At 40.8% G+C, this 18,659-nt stretch overlaps 2 protein-coding genes across 2 annotated transcripts; one reads left to right on the plus strand and one right to left on the minus strand.

Moving 5' to 3' along the window:
• The first annotated feature begins 2,138 nt into the window (after positions 1 to 2,138).
• Positions 2,139 to 6,300, plus strand: mak16 (MAK16 homolog). The gene is made up of 10 exons (XM_084176751.1): positions 2,139 to 2,588; positions 3,185 to 3,234; positions 3,390 to 3,499; positions 3,663 to 3,727; positions 3,817 to 3,968; positions 4,173 to 4,227; positions 4,412 to 4,486; positions 4,634 to 4,741; positions 5,453 to 5,518; positions 5,625 to 6,300. The coding sequence occupies exons 1-10, from the start codon at positions 2,574 to 2,576 to the stop codon at positions 5,847 to 5,849; spliced, it is 921 nt and encodes a 306-aa protein (XP_084032877.1). The 5' UTR covers positions 2,139 to 2,573; the 3' UTR covers positions 5,850 to 6,300.
• tti2 (TELO2 interacting protein 2) lies at positions 6,292 to 14,988 on the minus strand. Its single transcript, XM_084176750.1, has 7 exons — positions 13,859 to 14,988; positions 13,472 to 13,658; positions 13,266 to 13,358; positions 12,910 to 13,094; positions 12,589 to 12,732; positions 12,336 to 12,492; positions 6,292 to 6,665 (listed from the first exon to the last, which is right to left on the minus strand). Exons 1-7 carry the CDS (start codon positions 14,554 to 14,556, stop codon positions 6,582 to 6,584), a joined length of 1,548 nt encoding a protein of 515 aa, XP_084032876.1. The 5' UTR covers positions 14,557 to 14,988; the 3' UTR covers positions 6,292 to 6,581.
• Between the last annotated feature and the right edge of the window lie 3,671 nt (positions 14,989 to 18,659).

Raw genomic sequence — 18,659 nt, forward strand, 5'->3', positions numbered from 1 at the left:
ACATATCGACTGTTGTACTCGGGCTGCTAAAATCCTCGACCATTGCTATTCGAACTTCCGGGATGGTTATAAGGCCCTCCCCCGCCCTCCTTTCGGCAAATCTGACCACGACTTCATTTTGCTCCTCCCTTCCTATAGGCAGAAACTCAAACAGGAAGTACCCGTGCTAAGGACTATTCAACGCTGGTCTGACCAATCGGAATCCACGCTTCAAGATTGTTTTGATCACGCGGACTGGGATATTTTCCGGGTAGCTTGCGAAAATAATTTAGATGAATACACTGAAACGGTGACTGAGTTTATCAGGAAGTGTAGAGGTGATGTTGTGCCCACTGTGACTATTAAAACCTACCCTAACCAGAAACCGTGGATAGATGGCAGCATTCACGCAAAACTGAAAGCGCGAACTACCGCATTTAACCATGGCAAGGTGACTGGGAATATGGCAGAATACAAACAGTGTAGCTACTCACTCCGCAAGGCAATTAAACTGGCAAAACATCAGTATAGAGACAAAGTGGAGTCACAATTCAACGGCTCAGACACGAGACGTATGTGGCAGGGTCTACAGACAAATTCTAGATTTGGGAACCAAAAACTGTATTGAGATCAAATGTTTCATCAATGAGAAAACTTGATGATATACATTTGCCTGTTGTCTTTTCTTTGTGGGTTTTTGTCTTACACAGTCTTGTCAGGGCGGCAGATATCCTAGCGGTTAAGAGTGTTGGGCCAGTAACCGAAAGGTTGCTGGTTCGAATCCCAGCGCTGACTATTAGAAAAATCTGCTGATGTGCCATTGAGCAAGGCACTTAACCTTAGTTCCTCCTTTAAGTCACTCTGGATAAGAGCGTCTGCTAAATGACTAAAATGTAAATATAATGTAAATGTCTCGCTCTACATCGGTCAGCTACATTGGTGACCAGGGTGGGATCCTTTTGATATGCCTTTTGGGCCTGGGCACACACATGCTCCTAGAGAGAAACATTTGTTGATGACAGTTCTACAGTCTCCATCAGAGGCCCAGGCTTTTTGCATAGATGGTAAAGCTCTCATTTCTGGACTGCAACATTGTAAGATTGTGCCCTCCAATGCACTTGATATACATTGATTTGTAGGTTACACTATATTTAGATACTTCAAATTCTGCCTGACACCTTTTCTATTTGTCTTACTCAATAAATGGTGAAACACTATTTCATGGTGTTCTTTGTTTGTATGTAATTTATATGTATGAAACAAGTCTCACACTCAGTCATAGCAGAATAATGAATGGATTGGCAAGATTTTCTTTAAAGGTTAGTAAGTTAATCATTTAAACCACCTAAATATACTCACATTCACTGAACATTTAGTATTTGAAACTCAAACATTCATTTCCCAACTGCTTTTTATATAATCCTACAGGCTCTTTATCATTCTCCATCTTATATTCCAATGCAGCCAACATTATGCATGCCCACCTTGGTATTGGGCAGCTGCTATTTGAGAACTCATCTGATTTTGAAATCAAACTGGTTATCTTATTGCTGAGCACAAGTAATGCTATATGTTTAGGCTATGCCATATGCTAATATGCATATGTCGTTTTTAAACCTCCATTCTAGCATTCATTACACATCTGTCTATCTACATTTACATTTTTACATTTGAGTCATTTAGCAGACATTTTACAGTTAGTGAATGCATTTTTTTTCATACATGCTTTTATTTGGGTTTCTATGCAAAATATATGATTGAATATTTATTTATGCCTGCAGCTAGTTACTTGAAATGAGAAATAACTAATCATGCCAAAACATGATTCAACAATTGAATTTACTGACAGAGATAGCTAATGAAACGCAAATTGACATTTAAAGTAGCTGGCTAGGCTAGTCTAACATTGGCTAGCTTTTCATAAATTGGCTAAATTGTCAACGGAGTTACGTCGTCATATAATCAAGACAATTCGTATTGAATGCGACATATTTCTAGTGCACTCGAAAACGAATATGTATCTTATTTCATTCTGCGAGCTAGCTAGCTAGCTTTATCTGTTCCTCTTCATTAGACAGCAGCTCGCGTTTTCACAAGAGGCTGTGTTTACGTCGTAGATAGAAGCAGGCCATTGGCTGCCTTCATCATGAGGGGTTGGTACGGGAGTTCTGATTGGTTCCAAGTTTAGTAGTTCGGCAAATTTGGCTGAGCGGCCGAGTGTTGAAATATACTTTTTATAAAACATAAATTGCAATAATAAGGTGCCAACATATTTTATAGTCCTAATATTTTAATGTCACACAAAAAATCAGCTCCTCCATTGACGGAGATCGATCGCGTTTTAAGGCTTCGGCCCACCACCCCGTGAATGGCCTCACACTCCAGTACAGTAGGTGGCGGTGTATGCACCTCACATTTGCGATCCGCCAATACTAGTTTAAAGAACAAGAATAACGTCCGTTTCCTCTAGTTCCATGTGGCTGTACTGAGATAAAACCTAACTACGCCTTGCCGTTAAAGTTGTACTATTTGGAGTTTAAAATAAAAAATTTAAACAATCGGAGAATTCACAACACTCGTGTGAGGAGCTAAAAATGCAGCACGACGATGTAAGTGAAGAGATACTAGCTAGCTAATGTCCGAGACACGATTGTGTCGACGCCACGCGCTAGCTAGCTACTTTTACTCCTGTACCTACAATATTGACTTGTGATTATGCATTCACATAGATGCTCCAACCTTTCAATGATTAGCAATAATACATAAAATGTCCGCTGGTTGATTGGTTTGCCAGCTAGCTTGATCAATGTGTATTCTGCCCATATACATAGCAAACAGGCAAAAGTTGCTAGCTGGGGCAATTCCAGGTTAATGGTGTGATGCTGAGACTCAGAATTTTCCCTTTAAAATGTATGTCTAACAAAAACCAATAATTGCAAAGTTAAACAAACCATACAACTGTATACACAAGGAATACTGTGAAAAATGTCCACTGAACATTTTGCAAAAATATATTTACTTGAAGAACAGGACAGATGCTAAGCTTGGTAACAGAATGACGGCACAAACGGCACATGTGCATTTTAAAGTGAAAATTCTGAGTCTAAGCATCACTGTTACTGTGGTATTGCCCCTAGCTAGATATTTGGCAGATGGTTTTGGAGAAAAGTGACCAGTTAACTAATCTAACACATTTCATTTCTAGGTTATCTGGGATGTCATAGGAAACAGAGCATTCTGTTCCTTCAAAGTCAAGTAAGTTACCCACTGTTTTTGAGGTTTCATCTTTTCACAAGTGTGTGGATGTGGAACGCATTCAGAGCTTTTAACTCCAGCTCATTTGTTGTAGCTATCAAGAAAAGGTCATTGGTGGTAAACTTACAAAACTGTTTCTGTTGGTCTTTTAACAGGACAAAGGTTCAGAACTTCTGCCGGAATGAATACAATATAACTGGACTTTGTAATAGGTCATCCTGCCCACTAGCAAACAGTCAGTATGCAACTATAAGAGAGGAGAAAGGTAAGTTGTCTCCTGTGAAATAAGTATCAGAAATATGTAGCTACACCAATGCAGTACTTGTTTTTAGTTGATAAGGGTATTGAGATTACAATACATGCTTTTGAAGAACTTGCTGCTGCCACCATGCAAATTGAGGTTTAATGTCTGCTGATTCTTTTCTTAGGTCAATGTTTCTTATATATGAAGGTTATTGAGAGGGCAGCCTTCCCTGCCCGAATGTGGGAGAAGGTAAGTGACAGTAGAACTAAAGAACTGTCTGTTAATAGACATTGGTTTCTATTAGATGTATTTTCTTCAACTTCAACTTTGTCTCCTAGGTGAAACTTAGTAAGAACTATGAGAAGGCTCTGGAACAGATTGACCAGAACTTGATCTATTGGCCCCGTTTCATCAGACACAAATGTAAACAGCGCTTCACCAAGATCACACAGTACCTCATCCGTATCCGCAAGCTCACACTCAAACGACAGTAAGCATCCAACCCTTTCACACAATCCTAAACTGCGAAAATGAGTTAGGTATCCTTAAACATGTATAGTAAATCAAATTGTCTGTTTTTTTTGTTATGGAATTTCTGGTTATTTTATTTTATTCCAATGATCTGAATGTTGTGTGAAATGAACTGTAAATATCCTAGTGAGTAAATGTATGATGGTCTTTTCTGTTCTTTCAGGAGGAAACTGGTTCCCCTTAGCAGAAAGGTGGAGGCAAGAGAGAAAAGGAAAGAGGTAAGTACTTGGTTGAAAACAGTTCAGTAGTGTTTGGCCCTGGCATTCAACTGTTCTGCTCCAAGGAGTGTTGGCTAATAGACCATAAGGCATTGGCGACTCAGGAGTTCCTGTCAAAGGGTATGACTTACAAAAATCTGATGTCGTGATCTAAGCATGAGATCCATATTCTCTTGTTTTACAGGAAAAGGCCCTGATTGCTGCACAGCTTGATAACGCAATAGAGAAAGAACTGCTGGAGAGACTGAAACAAGGAACGGTAAATACATGATTATGTAGTGTCAATCACTCCACAATTTGTCACAACCTGAAGAATACTTTCAGACAAGGTAAAACTGCATGAGACAAATATGGTATGTACATAACAGGAGATTGAGTATTTATATTCATGTTCTATTTCTTTCAGTATGGCGACATCTACAACTTCCCCATCCATGCCTTTGATAAGGCACTGGAGCACCAGGATGAGGAGAGTGAGACTGACTCGGAGGAGGAGGAGGAGGAGGATGACGAGGTGACGACTGAGCAGGGCCCATATTCACAAAACCTTAAGGAGAAATGTCTTAACTGCCATTTGTTCCTTAACTATAGACTTATAAAGAAAGTTAAGCAAAGTTGCTATTTCTTATGTTTCTCCTTAAGCAAAAAGTTAAGAAATTAGATTCTTGAAAATAAAGTTATTGGATTTGTTCTTGGAAATGTTCTTAATTCCAAGATAGCTAAACCCTTGTCTTAAACTCAGGGCAGTGAGAGAAAAAGCTCATGAAAGCAATTGAACATCTTTAATTCACTCAAACTTCATCTGAAAGTTTCCGTATTGATTATTTTAACAGAACAGTAATCTCAGTATGAAATATGCTAACATGATTGTCATTGCAAGCTAAATCGGTTGACTAGCAACAAACATCTTAAGCTGGTTAAGAAATTCGTAAGAAGATATTTGAATGATTTTAAGAACTTCTCAATCTTAAGATATTGTTGAGGAATTGCACTTATGAACTATCTTATGAACTTAAGCTTAAGTTTTTGCATAAGTGTTTTGTGAATCTGGGCCCAGGTCCTTGGACTGCAAGTGATCCTTTCAGCACAACCAATAAGATGCCTCTTATTTATTGGGCAGGGTCTGGTGCGGGACATTAGCGCTGATCATAATGACACTATTGCTAAAATGAAACCCAAGTGGCAGGCCATCTGATGTATTTTAATCAAGTGAATGTGTTTGCAGGATGTTGGAAAGAAAGAATTTGTCGCTGAGGGTGAAATGGATGAGAGCGATCTCAGTGACTTTGAGGTAACTTAATAAATAAATAAAATCATGATCACTCACATTTTGACTAATATAGGGTATGATATTGCTTGTTATGCTATTCCAAGACTAAACATGTCTCCTTTGGAAGGACATGGACAATCTGAAGGCAGGCAGCGATGAACAGGAAGAATCCAGTGAAGAAGAGGACGAGTCTGAAGAAGACATGGAAGAGGAGACTGAGGCCTCAGGCTCCAAAGGGAAGTCAAAAGGAAAGATGCCCCTCAAAGGCACTGCATTCAGGAAGAAAAGGGCCTACGTGGAGATCGAGTATGAACAGGAGACTGAGCCTGTCCCCAAAAGCAAGGCAACATAGTCTTCCTCTGACATGGACTCTAGGCCTTTCTTAGTTTGGAAGGTTAACCTGCTTATGTTGTCTGGAAGGATTACTACTACTGGAATGCATCAAGCCTTTAGGTTCTTTGAGCTGTAAAGAATCTTGTGCCTAACGGGACTGTACTTCCAGCAACTTCTCAATGTATCACTCCCGGTGAAGATTTTATGAGATGGGGCTTGATCCCTGTTAACAATAAATGATTACATGGTGTATGACTTGGGCCAATTTGAAATTAGCTAATTTAGACCCATGATTGCAATTTGCTTACTGTCTTAGTTTTTCACCTATTATGATTCCTCTTTTGCCCATTATTGTTCAAATTAATAAATCTCACAATGCTGAGTAGCCTGACAATAGTGGAATCTCTTATGAATTGTAATGTCTTCGACCTGGCTGAAAAAACTTTGATAAAGAACGACTTACCAAATCTCCCCAGCCAGCTCTTAACCAGTGTTGACGTTTTATTAACAAATACAGACAGTGGATCCATATGACATACAGAACGGAATATGTCAGTACTGTATAATAGCACTTGGTCAGTCTCTCACATTGCCAGACTACATAGAGGATGATCCAAGGGAGCTCAGGGTTGTCAGTCCTGCTCAATTAACCACATTAATTTAGATCATATCACTGTTCCAGATAGCCATAGAGAATGTGGGCTTCATTTCCAATGGAGGAATGAACTCTGTAAATATGTCCATATCTTCGTTATCTTTGGGCCATTGTGACTGTCTCTATGCATCTCAGAACAGAGGTGCTGGTGTGGCTGCTGTCGACATCCTTCAGAAGCGTCTGAAGAAAGAGTCAAAATAGTTACCATTCACACACCGAACAAAAATATAAACGCAACAATTTCAAAGATTGAGTTACAGTTCATATAATCAGTCAATTTAAATACATTCATTTGGCCCTAATCTAGGCATTTCACATGACTGGGAATATAGATTCATCTGTTGGTCACAGATACCTTTAAAAAAAGGGTAGGGGCGTGTCTCAGAAAACCAGTCAGTATCTGATGTGACCACCATTTGCCGCATGACATGACATCTCCTTCGCATAGAGTTGACCAGGCTGTTGATTGTGGCCTGTGGAATGTTGACCCACTCTTCAATGGCTGTGCGAAGTTGCTGGATATTGGCAGGAACTAGAACACGCTGTGGTACACATCGATCCAGAGCATCCCAAACATGCTCAATGGGTGACATGTCTGAGTATGCAGGCTATGGAAGAACTGGGACATTTTCAGCTTCCAGGAATTGTGTACAGATCCTTGTGACATGGGGCCGTGCATTATCATGCTGAAACATGAGGTGATGGCAGTGGATGAATGGCACGGAAATGGGCCTCAGGATCTCGTCACGGTATTTACATCAATAAAATACAATTGTGTTTGTTGTCCATAGCTTATGCCTGCCCATACCATAACCCCACCATGAGGCAATCTGTTCACAACGTTGACATCAGCAAACCGTTCGCCCACACAACGTCATACACGTTGTCTGCAGTTGTGAGACCAGTTGGACACACTGCCACATTTTCTAAAACAACGCTGGAGGTGGCTTATGGTAGAGAAATTAACATTGAATTCTCTGGTAACAGCTCTGGTGGACATTACTGCAGTCAGCATGCCAATTGCACGCTCCCTCAAAAACGTGTAACAAAACTGCACTTTTTAGAGAGGCCTTTTGTTGTCGCCAGCACAAGGTGCATCTATGTAATGATCATGCTGTTTAATCAGTTTCTTGATATGCCACACCTGTCAGGTGGATGGATTATCTTGGCAAAGGAGAAATGTTCACTAACAGGGATGTAAACAAATGAGTCCACAACATTTGAGAGAAATAAGCTTTTTGTGCGAATGGAACATTTCTGGGATCGGTTATTTCAGCTCATGAAACATGGGACCAACACTTTACAAGTTGCATTTATGTTTTTGTTCTGTGTAAGTGGCAATAACTTGCCCCTTTATCTCAGAAGTTCTGAGCTCAGATTTACTTGAAATACATTCATTTATTACTAGTTACTCTAGAGCAGGGGTACAATTTGAGAAGGTCCAGTCCTAGGCGGAAAAGGTGAGGATAGTCATTTTTCAGTGTACTAACAAACCCCCACCTTGCAACACATTTAACCCCAAACTGTTAGAGGTCTTGTTGGCAGAGAAAATGTATACATTTTAAAGCAAATTTCCTGCAATTCCACACATTTTACAAATGTTACCCGAATGACTCAACAAAATCAAAATGGGGGCCCCCTTGGGGTTGAGGCCTGTGAACACGTAATCTGTGAACACACACACACGTGTGTATATACAGTGGTGTGGTCTACTTCACTTTGTCAGGCAGGTCCTATTTAAGTGATTCCTAGATTGAGAACAGGTGTGGCAGTAATCAAGACTGGGTGTGGCTAGAGGAATTGATCTCAGGTGTGATAAACCACAGTTGAGTTGTGTTATAACGGAGGGGGTCAAACACTTTTTCACAAAGGGCCATGTAGGTTTGGATTTTGTTTTCCCTTAATAACAACCTTCATTTCAAAACTGCATTTTGTGTTTACTTGTTATCTTTGACTAATATTTAAATTTGTTTGATGATCTAAAACATTTAAGTATGACAAACATGCAAACAAATAAGAAATCAGGAAGGGGGCAAACACTTTTTCAAACCACTGTATGTGTGTGTATATATATATACAGTGAGGGGAAAAAAGTATTTGATCCCCTGCTGATTTTGTACGTTTGCCCACTGACAAAGAAATTATCAGTCTTAAAATGCAAATAAATGTATAACATTTTTGACATGCGTTTTTCTTGATTTTTTTGTTGTTATTCTGTCTCTCACTGTTCAAATAAACCTACCATTAAAATTATAGACTGATCATGTCTTTGTCAGTGGGCAAACGTACAAAATCAGCAGGGGATCAAATACTTTTTCCCTCACTGTATATATTTATACACATACATGCATACACACACACTACCAGTCAAAAGTTTGGACACCTACTCATTCAAGGGTTTTTCTTAATTGGAACAATTTTTTTACATTGTAGAATAATAGTGACAACATCAAAACTATTAAATAACACATATGGAATCATGTAGTAACCAAAAAAGTGTTAAACAAATACTAATATATTTTATATCTGAGATTCTTCAAATAGCCACCCTTTGCCTTGACAGCTTTGCACACTCTTGGCATTCTCTCAACCAGCTTCATAAGGTAGTCACCTGGAATGCATTTCAATTAACAGGTGTGCCTTGTTAAAAGTTCATTTGTGGAATTTCTTTCCCTCTTAATGCGTTTGAGCCAATCAGTTGTGTTGTGACAAGGTAGGGGGGCATACAGAAGATAGCCCTATTATTTGGTAAAAGACCAAGTCCATATTATGGCAAGAACAGCTCAAATAAGCAAAGAGAAACAACAGTCCATCATTACTTTAAGACATGAAGATCGGTCAATCCGGAAAATTTCAAGAACTTAGAAAGTTTCTAAAAGTGCAGTCGCAAAAACCATCAAGCACTATGATGAAACTGGCTCTCGTGAGGACCGCCACAGGAATGGAAGACCCAGAGTTACCTCTGCTGTATAGGATAAGTTCATTCGAGTTATCAGCCTCAGAAATGCAGCCCAAATAAATGCTTCACAGAGTTCAAGTAACAGACACAACTCAACATCAACTGTTCAGAGGGGACTGCGTAAATCAGGCCTTCATGGTCGAATTGCTGCAAAGAAACCACTACTAAAGGACACCAATAAGAAGAAGAGACTTGCTTGGGCCAAGAAACACAAGCAATGGACATTAGAACGGTGGAAATGTGTCCTTTTGTCTGGAGTCCAAATTTGAGATTTTTGGTTCCAACCGCTGTGTCTTTGTGAGACACGGTGTGGGTGAACGAATCATCTCCGCATGTGTATTTCCCACCGTAAAGCATGGAGGAGGTGGTGTTATGGTGTGTGGGTGCTTTGCTGGTGACAGTGTCTGTGATTTATTTAGAATTCAAGGCACACTTAACCAGCATGGCTACCACAGCATTCTGCAACGATACGCCATCCCATCTGGTTTGGTCTTAGTGGGACTATCAATTGTTTTTCAACAGGACAATGACCCAACACACCTCCAGGCTGTGTAAGGGCTATTTTACCAAGAAGGAGAGTGATGGAGTGCTGCATCAGATGACCTGGCCTCCACAATCCCCCGACCTCAACCAAATGGAGATGGTTTGGGATGAGTCGGACCGCAGAGTGAAGGAAAAGCAGCCACAAGTCCTCAGCATATGTGGGAACTCCTTCAGGATTGTTGGAAAAGCATTCCAGGTGAAGCTGGTTGAGAGAATGCCAAGAGTGTGCAAAGCTAACATCAAGGCAAAGGGTGGCTAATTGAAGAATCTCAAATATAAAATATATTTAGACTTGTTTAACACTTTTTGGGTTACTACATGATTCCATATGTGTTATTTCATAGTTTTGATGTCTTCACTATTATTCTACAATATAGAAAATAGTAAAAATTAAGAAAAACCCTTGAATGAGTAGGTGTTCTAAAACTTTTCACCGGTAGTGTGTAATATATATATATATATATATATAAAAATAATTACACACACACACACAGTGCATTCGGAAAGTATTCAGACCCCCTTGACTTTTTCCACATTTTGTTATGCTACAGCCTTATTCTAAAATGGATTAAATAAAACAAATAATCTCAATCTACATAGACATTTTTGCAAATGTATTACATAAAAACATTAAAAAACATAAATTCCTTATTTACATAAGTATGCAGACCCTTTGCTATGAGACTTGAAATTGAGGTCTGGTGTATCCTGTTTCAATTGATCATCCTTCATTTGAGTCCACCTGTGGTAAACTCAATTGATTGGACATGATTTGGAAAGGCACACACCTGTCTATATAAAAAGGTCCCACAGTTGACAGTGCATATCAGAGTAAAAACCAAGCCATGAGGTCGAAGGAATTTTCCGTAGAGCTCCGAGACAAGATTGTATCGAGGCACAGATCTTGGGAAGGGTACCATTTCTGCAGCATTGAAGGTCTCCAAGAACACAGTGGCTTCCATCATTCTTAAATGGAAGAAGTTTGGAACCACCAAGACTCTTCCTAGAGCTGGCCGCCCGGTGGTCAGGGAGGTGACCAAGAACCTGATGGTCACTCTGACAGAGCTCCAGTTCCTCTATGGAGATGGGAGAACCTTCCAGAATGACAACCATCTCTGCAGCACTCCCCAATCAGGCATTTATGGTAGAGTGGCCAGATGGAAGCCACTCCTCAGTAAAATGCACATGACAGCCTGTTTGGAGTTTGCCAAAAGGCACCCAAAGACTCTCAGTCCATGAGAAACAAGATTCTCTGGTCTGATGAAACCAAGATTGAACTCTTTGGCCTGACAAGCGTCACGTCTGGAGGAAACCTGACACCATCCCTACGGTGAAACATGGTGGTGGCAGCATCATGCTGTGGGGATGTTTTTCAGCGGCAGGGACTGGGAGACTATTCAGGATCGAGGGAAAGATGAACGGAGCAAAGTACAGAGAGATCCTTGATGAAAACCTGTTCCAGAGCACTCAGGACCTCAGACTGGGGGCGAAGGTTCACCTTCCAACAGGACAACGACCCTAAGCACACAGCCAAGACAATGCAGGAGTGGCTTCGGGACAAGTCTCTGAATGTCCTTGAGTGGCCCAGCCAGAGCCCGGACTTGAAACCGATAGAACATCTGTGGAGAGACCTGAAAATAGCTGTGCAGAGCCGCTCCCCATCCAACCTGTGAGCTTGAGAGGATCTGCAGAGAAGAAACTCCCCAAATATAGGTGTGCCAAGCTTGTAGCGTCATACCCAAGAAGACTTGAGGCTATAATCGCTGCCAAAGGTGCTTCAACAAAATACTGAGTAAAGGGTCTGAATACTTTTGTAAATGTGATATTTCAGTTATTTATAAATTTATAAATGTGCAAATAAAAAATAACGGTTTTTGCTTCGTCATTATGGGGTATTGTGTGTAGATTGATGGGGGGGGGGGGGGGGGGGACAATTGAATCCATTTTATAGTAAGGCTGTAACGTAACAACATTTGGAAAAAGTCTGTATGGACTCGTGGTCTGTATTGACCCCGTTCTAGGTCCAGATCTGTTGAGTATGGCTGCTCTAGGGGCTCGCATCAATCCGTATCGCTGAAAATCGTCTTTCTAGCTCGATTGAAATGTAAAGGTAATTTCCGATTGAGCTGACGTATGTAGCGTTTACTGTGAATGCGGTCTCCGCTAGCACTGAATTATTGCCTTTAAATACCTATCGCACAGTAGCGCAGCTCTTCAGCAGTACAGATTGAATCGAGCCCTAAATCATTTTCTGATTATTGCCAAGTTGTATTCAACAGGTAATATACTTGGAGGTTAATAGCCGACCGAAGACCCTGCGTGGTACAGTGATACTCTTTTATGCATACCTTGAGCTTGCCCTGGGTGCAGTGGTCCAGCAGCAGCAGGCAATGAGTGGCCTTGGTAACAAGCTCCTCTCTCACTGCTGGGGGTAGGGACTCTGTGGACAGGTCACACAGTAGCCTCAACAGACTCTGCACCAGAGCGGAAAGACGGCACTCCATTCTGCAAGTCCAGAGGACACAAACACTCAGCATGACCACAAAGACAGAGATGGGATTTTGATTATAGTCTAATTTATTTGCTGGGAGTAATGACAACCTTGGCCAGGCGATGAGCAGGGTCTTTTCTAAAGCATCCAGGATAGCCAGTCTAGTCTGTTCTTCAGGACCGTCTGAGATCTCTAGATACCCAATGATTACTCTTTCCAATCGTTTCAGATGGCGAACAATGACGATACCCATCCTAACAAAAGAAAAGCACAATCCAAAAGTTAATTTCCTAAATGTCTTACATTTAAAATGGCATTTACCAGATAACCAGGAGATCACAACAAATGCAATTCCTCACCGAGACTCATATAGCGTAATAATAGTGTAGTGAAAATCCATTCAATTGTTAGCAAGAGGAGATAGACCTCACTTTTCAATTAAGTGTCCCAGACACTTGGCATAGACACTCCGAAGTACAAGTTTATGTTCCATCTCCATATGGATGAGGGTCAGCCGCAGCACCTCGTCATAACGGTTAGGCTTCCTGGGGAGCCCAGTGCAAGCAGGGTCTTTCTCCAACATAGGCAGAAGGTCTATCAGGCATGGAAGGACCACCTGAGACACAGAGGGGGAGATACAGTATATGGAGCAATAGAATACCATGATGTGAATGTGGCTACTTGGTCACCAGTTCAACTCGTACAGACAAAGTGTGTTGTTATGAGATGTTTGTCAGTGCATTGTATATACAAAAGCTGTTAATGCCATTGAAAGCCACAGCATTACCTCAATAAGCTGAGGCTCAGACGTGTAGAGGTGGTTGAAGAGGGCATGGTAGAGCACCTGGGCCCTGTTGTAATGACAGAGATCGGCAGCAGGCTGAAAGGGGGAGACGTTCATTGAACAGATACACAAACCACACATACTTTTACAACGCATTACTGTAGATGATGTCATTATCTAAGAATTCTGAGAGATAAAGTACATCTCACCACATTGAGGACAATGTGATTCAGGCAGCGCACTCCCAGCACTTGGTTGTCAGTGCAGTAATCATCTGACATCAGCAGTGAAGGGGGGAAAACCTTCTCCAGATAGTCTGTCAGCCACGGCCGGCCCACCTGCATGAGGATCCAGGCAAATACATGCTTAGTGGCCTGGTTTCGCTTCCAGCTGTCCCTGCAAGACATCATAAACGACACATTTAGAATATTCACAGCATGATGCACGGAATGAAAAAATAATCCAGATGATGTTCAGTTTTGATGTCGGGAATGTTGATGAAATATGGTCAACAACGCAGAGATTCAAGTGTTTGAAATGTTCTTAATCATTTCAATTTGCACTATTTACTAGTAAGCTATTTTGACGGAACTCACCTTTTTAAATCCGCCTGCAGGATTTCCAAGATGGAGCCAAGGACTCCTGGTTGGCGCTCGGTGTTGTTCTTCCCACACAGAAGCTGTGAGGTGGTCTCCCAGTCCCCTGCCTGGACCACTGAGGCCAGGAGGTCAGATGCAGCTGTTCTAGAGGCCTTACTGGTCCATGCCTGCTCTTGCATATGGGTCACCGCAAACACACACAAGATGGGGGCAAGTGGACCTGTGAGGAAGACCCAGGAGGTGGCTTGGCAGTGGCTGGAAACAGCCTCTCCTCCATTCCCATGTCTTTGTACCAGGGCTAAGACTACTGAACTCACGGCACGGGCTCTGGCAGGGATGGCCTCATAGGAACTCTCTGGTAATGCACCACTGTCATTCTCACACAATGGCAAAGCAGCATACAGTGTCAGGGAGCTCACAAAGTCTACATACTCCCTTGTCATGTCTGTGCTCTGATTGCTGCAACACTCAGAGAAGAGCCAGTGTCTGTCCCCCAGTCTGAATAGTTGCTCCACAATATGAAGGATCGCTTCACTCTGTTCTGTGGTGAGCCCTGGTGCCTTGAGTTTCTCCTGGACATGAAGCAGGACCTCAGCCACTGGACGGGAGAGCAGCGCATCAGGTCCTGCTGGGGAATGTCCCTCTTCAGGAGCCATACCTAGTTGTAGGTCTTGCAGCATATGGGACAAGTCCATCTTTGAAATATCTGTTTGATGATGTAATTATGTTGTTTTTGTGACAACAAAACCTCGATGAAGGAAAATAATGGCACAGCTCACAATTCTGACCCAGCACAAAAGCCTACCTTATGTAGATTTGTGCTATCTAAAAATAGCATGCTAAACCGTAAACATCATGGTTGAACCTGTCAACTACCTACTAGCTAGCTAGCTAAAGTTAGCCGTTTACGATGGTACCACATGGACTAACAAGCTAGCTAGCTACCTAGACATACTATAAAACCTGCGTTAAACTAAAGCTAGCCACCGTTGAATGATCTTTAAATTGCGTGATACTTTATAGCCATTCGTATTCATAGCTGTAGTATTGATAGCAGAGGGATTTTTGATTTGCAGTTCATGATTTGACGGAGAGAGACCGCGGCAATATACTTCCTGGAATGAGAGAAGTAGGCGGAGCTTCTTTTGTTCATGCTATCAAAGATAGAACGCACCCGATTGTTGTCTAATCGGGTGTAGAACAATGAGACAGATATTTCACCGGATGTATAAATGTGAAGCATCCGCTTAGCGTTTCCACTCACGACCAAATATGGTCGTGAGAGGAAGCCCAATGGCCGGCAGTGGGAGAAGATAGAACGAGGTTTGGGCCGACATTCTGCACATTTTCTCATCGATGAAACATTTGATCTTAATACAGTTTTCTGTTCCCAAAACTAGAATATGTTATGAACAGAGTGGACTATGTTTTGTAGACTTTACAGTTTGCAAAAGTTTTAAAAAATCGCGTTGTTTAGAAGGAGTGCAAAGGCGAATTGAGTTATTGCACACGCGCACTCCACAGAGTAGGGGTTCCTTAACGGAAATATGCAGATGCATGCTAGAACGCGCCAGTTCATCTGCCACCCTTATTGCTAATATTTTTTTTTACAAATTCTTTGAATAATGTGGCTAATACAGATATACTTTATACTGACATTTCTGACGACTTTCCAATTTTCCACTTCTCTTTGCAGCTGGAAATGAACAGATCGGAATGATTAATAGCATTCAATGTAGAATATTTAACAAAAATAATTGTTAGCACTTTAAGATGTTGATTGATGATATTTCATGGGATTTCTTTTATAATCAGGCCGATGTGGAGTCTGCTTACCAGACTTTTCTCACATCTTTCAATTCTGTATTTTACCACTGCTTTCCCTTAGTTACACCAGGTAAGAGAGTAGCAGAAGGGTTCTGGAAACCTTGGTTTACAACTGGTCTCAAAAATCCTCAGTTACTTCGGATATCCCCCAAAATATATTTTACTGACAAATTCCAAGAATCCTTAAATAATATAAAGTCGACTTTGAAAATCATCAATCAACTGTTGAATAAGAAAAAGTCATCTACAACTATCCCATCTCAATTTATTGTTATTTCATGTGAATTTAATACGTTTTTTTGTGAATGTGGGTTCCTCTCAGTCAAATAAATGTTTGAAAACTGATGGAAATCCCTTGGATTACTAAAGTAATGATGGACTGTCGTTTCCCTTTGCTTATTTGAGCTGCTCTTGCCATAATATGGACTTGCCATAATAAAACACATTAAGAAGGAAAGAAATTCCACCAATTAACTTTTAAGAAGGCACACCTGTTAATTGAAATGCATTCCAGGTGACTACCTTATGAAGCTGGTTGAAAGAATGCCAAGAGTTTGCAAAGCTGTCATCAAGACAAAGGGTGGCTATTTGAAGAATCTCAAATATAAAATATATTTGTATTTGTTTAACACTTTTTTGGTTATTACATGATTCCATATGTGTTATTTCAAAGTTTTGATGTCTTCACTATTATTCTACAATGTAGAAAATAGTAAAAATAAAGAAAAACACTTGAATGAGTAGGTGTTCTAAAACTTTTGACCTGTAGTGTATATAAGACAAGACACTGTGATAACCTTCGCCCTCCCCACTGCCGCACCTCACATAGTCTATTCTCTGTCAGATACAGAGGTATCATACTCTGAAATTCTTATCTTCACATTGCGAAAACCTTATCATCACCTCAATAACTTCAAGCGAAGACAGGGGGTCAGCCTGATCAACCAAACTACCCAATAATCTCCTCCATGTAGCCTAACTGTCACACTCACATGCACACACACCTAATCAAACATGGTTTTTCTTGTATACTGAGTATATCGTGTACAATTATAATTGATATGCTTTGTTTAACTGATTGAACAAAGTTTGTTGTACTTATATTTGTGGTGTGGTTTTCATATAAGCCCTTTTGGGCTTCCAACCTCACCTGCACACTATTTTTACCAGTTTTTTATCTGTACTGTACTGTTTTGTCTTTCACTTCTTTTATTTGGTGCGAATAAATAAAAACTAAAAACGGTTCTCGCTAGCTCGTGCTTGGCTCTGCCCACCTCCTTGCTTGTTCTGCCCACTATGACTAATTTGTTCCCATTGGAAACGACAGGCTATGGTCTATCTTGGTTTAGTTATAAAATCTTTGTTGCTAATCCATCTTTAGGATTATTCAGCATTTTAAAAATCATGTCAACAGTAACATCTGTTAATAACTCTGTTGCCATTCCACAATAATCTTCAACCTAGCATTTCTGCTTTCCACAATCCGAGTCGTGTTGATAACCTTTCCAATGAAAGCTATGAAGTCCATTTAATATACTATCAAAGTGTCCTTTGGCACAGCACATTTATGGGAGCAAGATTTCTGAACATGCCTTGAAACCAGTAGAAGCACCAGTTCTGACAGTAGGTCCAATTACTACGGGAGCAGCCATGGTAGCTCCATCAGTCCACCTAGTAGTTCCACCAATCTGTTTTACAGTCTCTGCATATGAGACATCATGTTACATCATGACTGATCCTATATCTCTGAGCCTCTCTAGCCTCTCTCGATAGAAGCATTTAGCTACCGAAACTCAATTGGAAATGTAAATGGTCAAATGATAAATCAATATCATGTTTGCAATTCCTTTTCCTAAATGTGTTTGCATTGTTTGTGAATTCTAATTGAAATGCAAAAAAAGATATTGCACTATCATTTTCATGATTGACTCTGCGTAATGCTTGCCAATTTGAAAAATAAATAGCAAATTGTGTAATACTCCATTTCCATGGTACTATCCAATACAACACTGACACATTCAGTTGGTAGAGCATGGAGCTTGCAATGCCACTGTTGTGGGTTCAATTCCCATGGGAGACCAGTATGAAAATGTATGCACTCACCACTGTAAGTCACTCTGGATATGCGTGTCTGCTACGTGACTAAAATGTTACCTGACCATTGCTCTAGCTAGCTTTCGCCAGGTTAGTTATAATAAGGGCTACCAACAAGTAACGTTAGCTAGCTAGCTGCCTTCCTTCAATACTTGGTGGCTTTACTGACAGACAAGACAGGGAGCTTTTATGAAAAGCCATCGAGCTATAAGCTAAAGCTAGCTATCATACCAAACTTGTGTGTGTGTACACTACAAGGATGCTTCAAGACCATCCAGCCCAAGCTAACGTGGCTTATACCAAGTATTGACCATCACCCTCTCTCTGCCATCAGGTGAATTAATTATCAACAATTTTCTATATGGTGTAGGTAACTAGCTATAGGTGGTCATTTCCACCACCTAATAATGGCAGAGATGAAAGGAATTAAGATGGATCGTTCAATCATTCTCATTGGTAATTAGTGAGTATAGGTGAGTATACTTAGTATGGCCACCACTACACCTGCAACACTGGGTGATATTGAAGTTGACAGTGACACTACACATATAGGCAGGCACAACACTCCTGACTTGCATGGTATGGCTTTGTGCACTGAACAAAAATATAAATGCAACAATTTCAAAGACGACTTGCCATAAAAAAAGGAACCATGAATTCCGCTCTGTATCAGAGAATTCTACAGGAGAATGTCAGGCCATCCGTCTGTGAGCTGAAGCTGAAGTGCAGCTGGGTCATGCAGCAAGACAATGATCAAAAACAAACAATCAAGTCTACGTGAAAATGGCTAAAAAGCTAAACATTGAACGTTTTGGAATGGCCTAGTCAAAGTCCAGACCTAATCCCAATTGAGACGTTGTGGCAGGACTTGAAACGG

This window comes from Coregonus lavaretus, assembly GCF_964263955.1.
Source record: "Coregonus lavaretus genome assembly, chromosome: 14".
NCBI lineage: Eukaryota > Metazoa > Chordata > Actinopteri > Salmoniformes > Salmonidae > Coregonus > Coregonus lavaretus.

What these genes read in the sequence shown, in the direction of transcription:
- mak16 (XM_084176751.1), top strand. An exon ending in AGGAGGAGGAGGATGACGAG is followed by an intron (nt 4,742 to 5,452) that starts GTGACGACTGAG and finishes ATGTGTTTGCAG; the next exon opens with GATGTTGGAAAGAAAGAATT. An exon ending in GCGATCTCAGTGACTTTGAG is followed by an intron (nt 5,519 to 5,624) that starts GTAACTTAATAA and finishes CTCCTTTGGAAG; the next exon opens with GACATGGACAATCTGAAGGC.
- tti2 (XM_084176750.1), bottom strand. Translation starts at nt 14,556, where the DNA reads ATGGACTTGTCCCATATGCTGCAAGACCTACAACTAGGTATGGCTCCT. An exon ending in CTGGGACACTTAATTGAAAA is followed by an intron (nt 12,733 to 12,909) that starts GTGAGGTCTATC and finishes TTCTTTTGTTAG; the next exon opens with GATGGGTATCGTCATTGTTC. An exon ending in GCACCCAGGGCAAGCTCAAG is followed by an intron (nt 6,666 to 12,335) that starts GTATGCATAAAA and finishes CTCTTTCTTCAG; the next exon opens with ACGCTTCTGAAGGATGTCGA.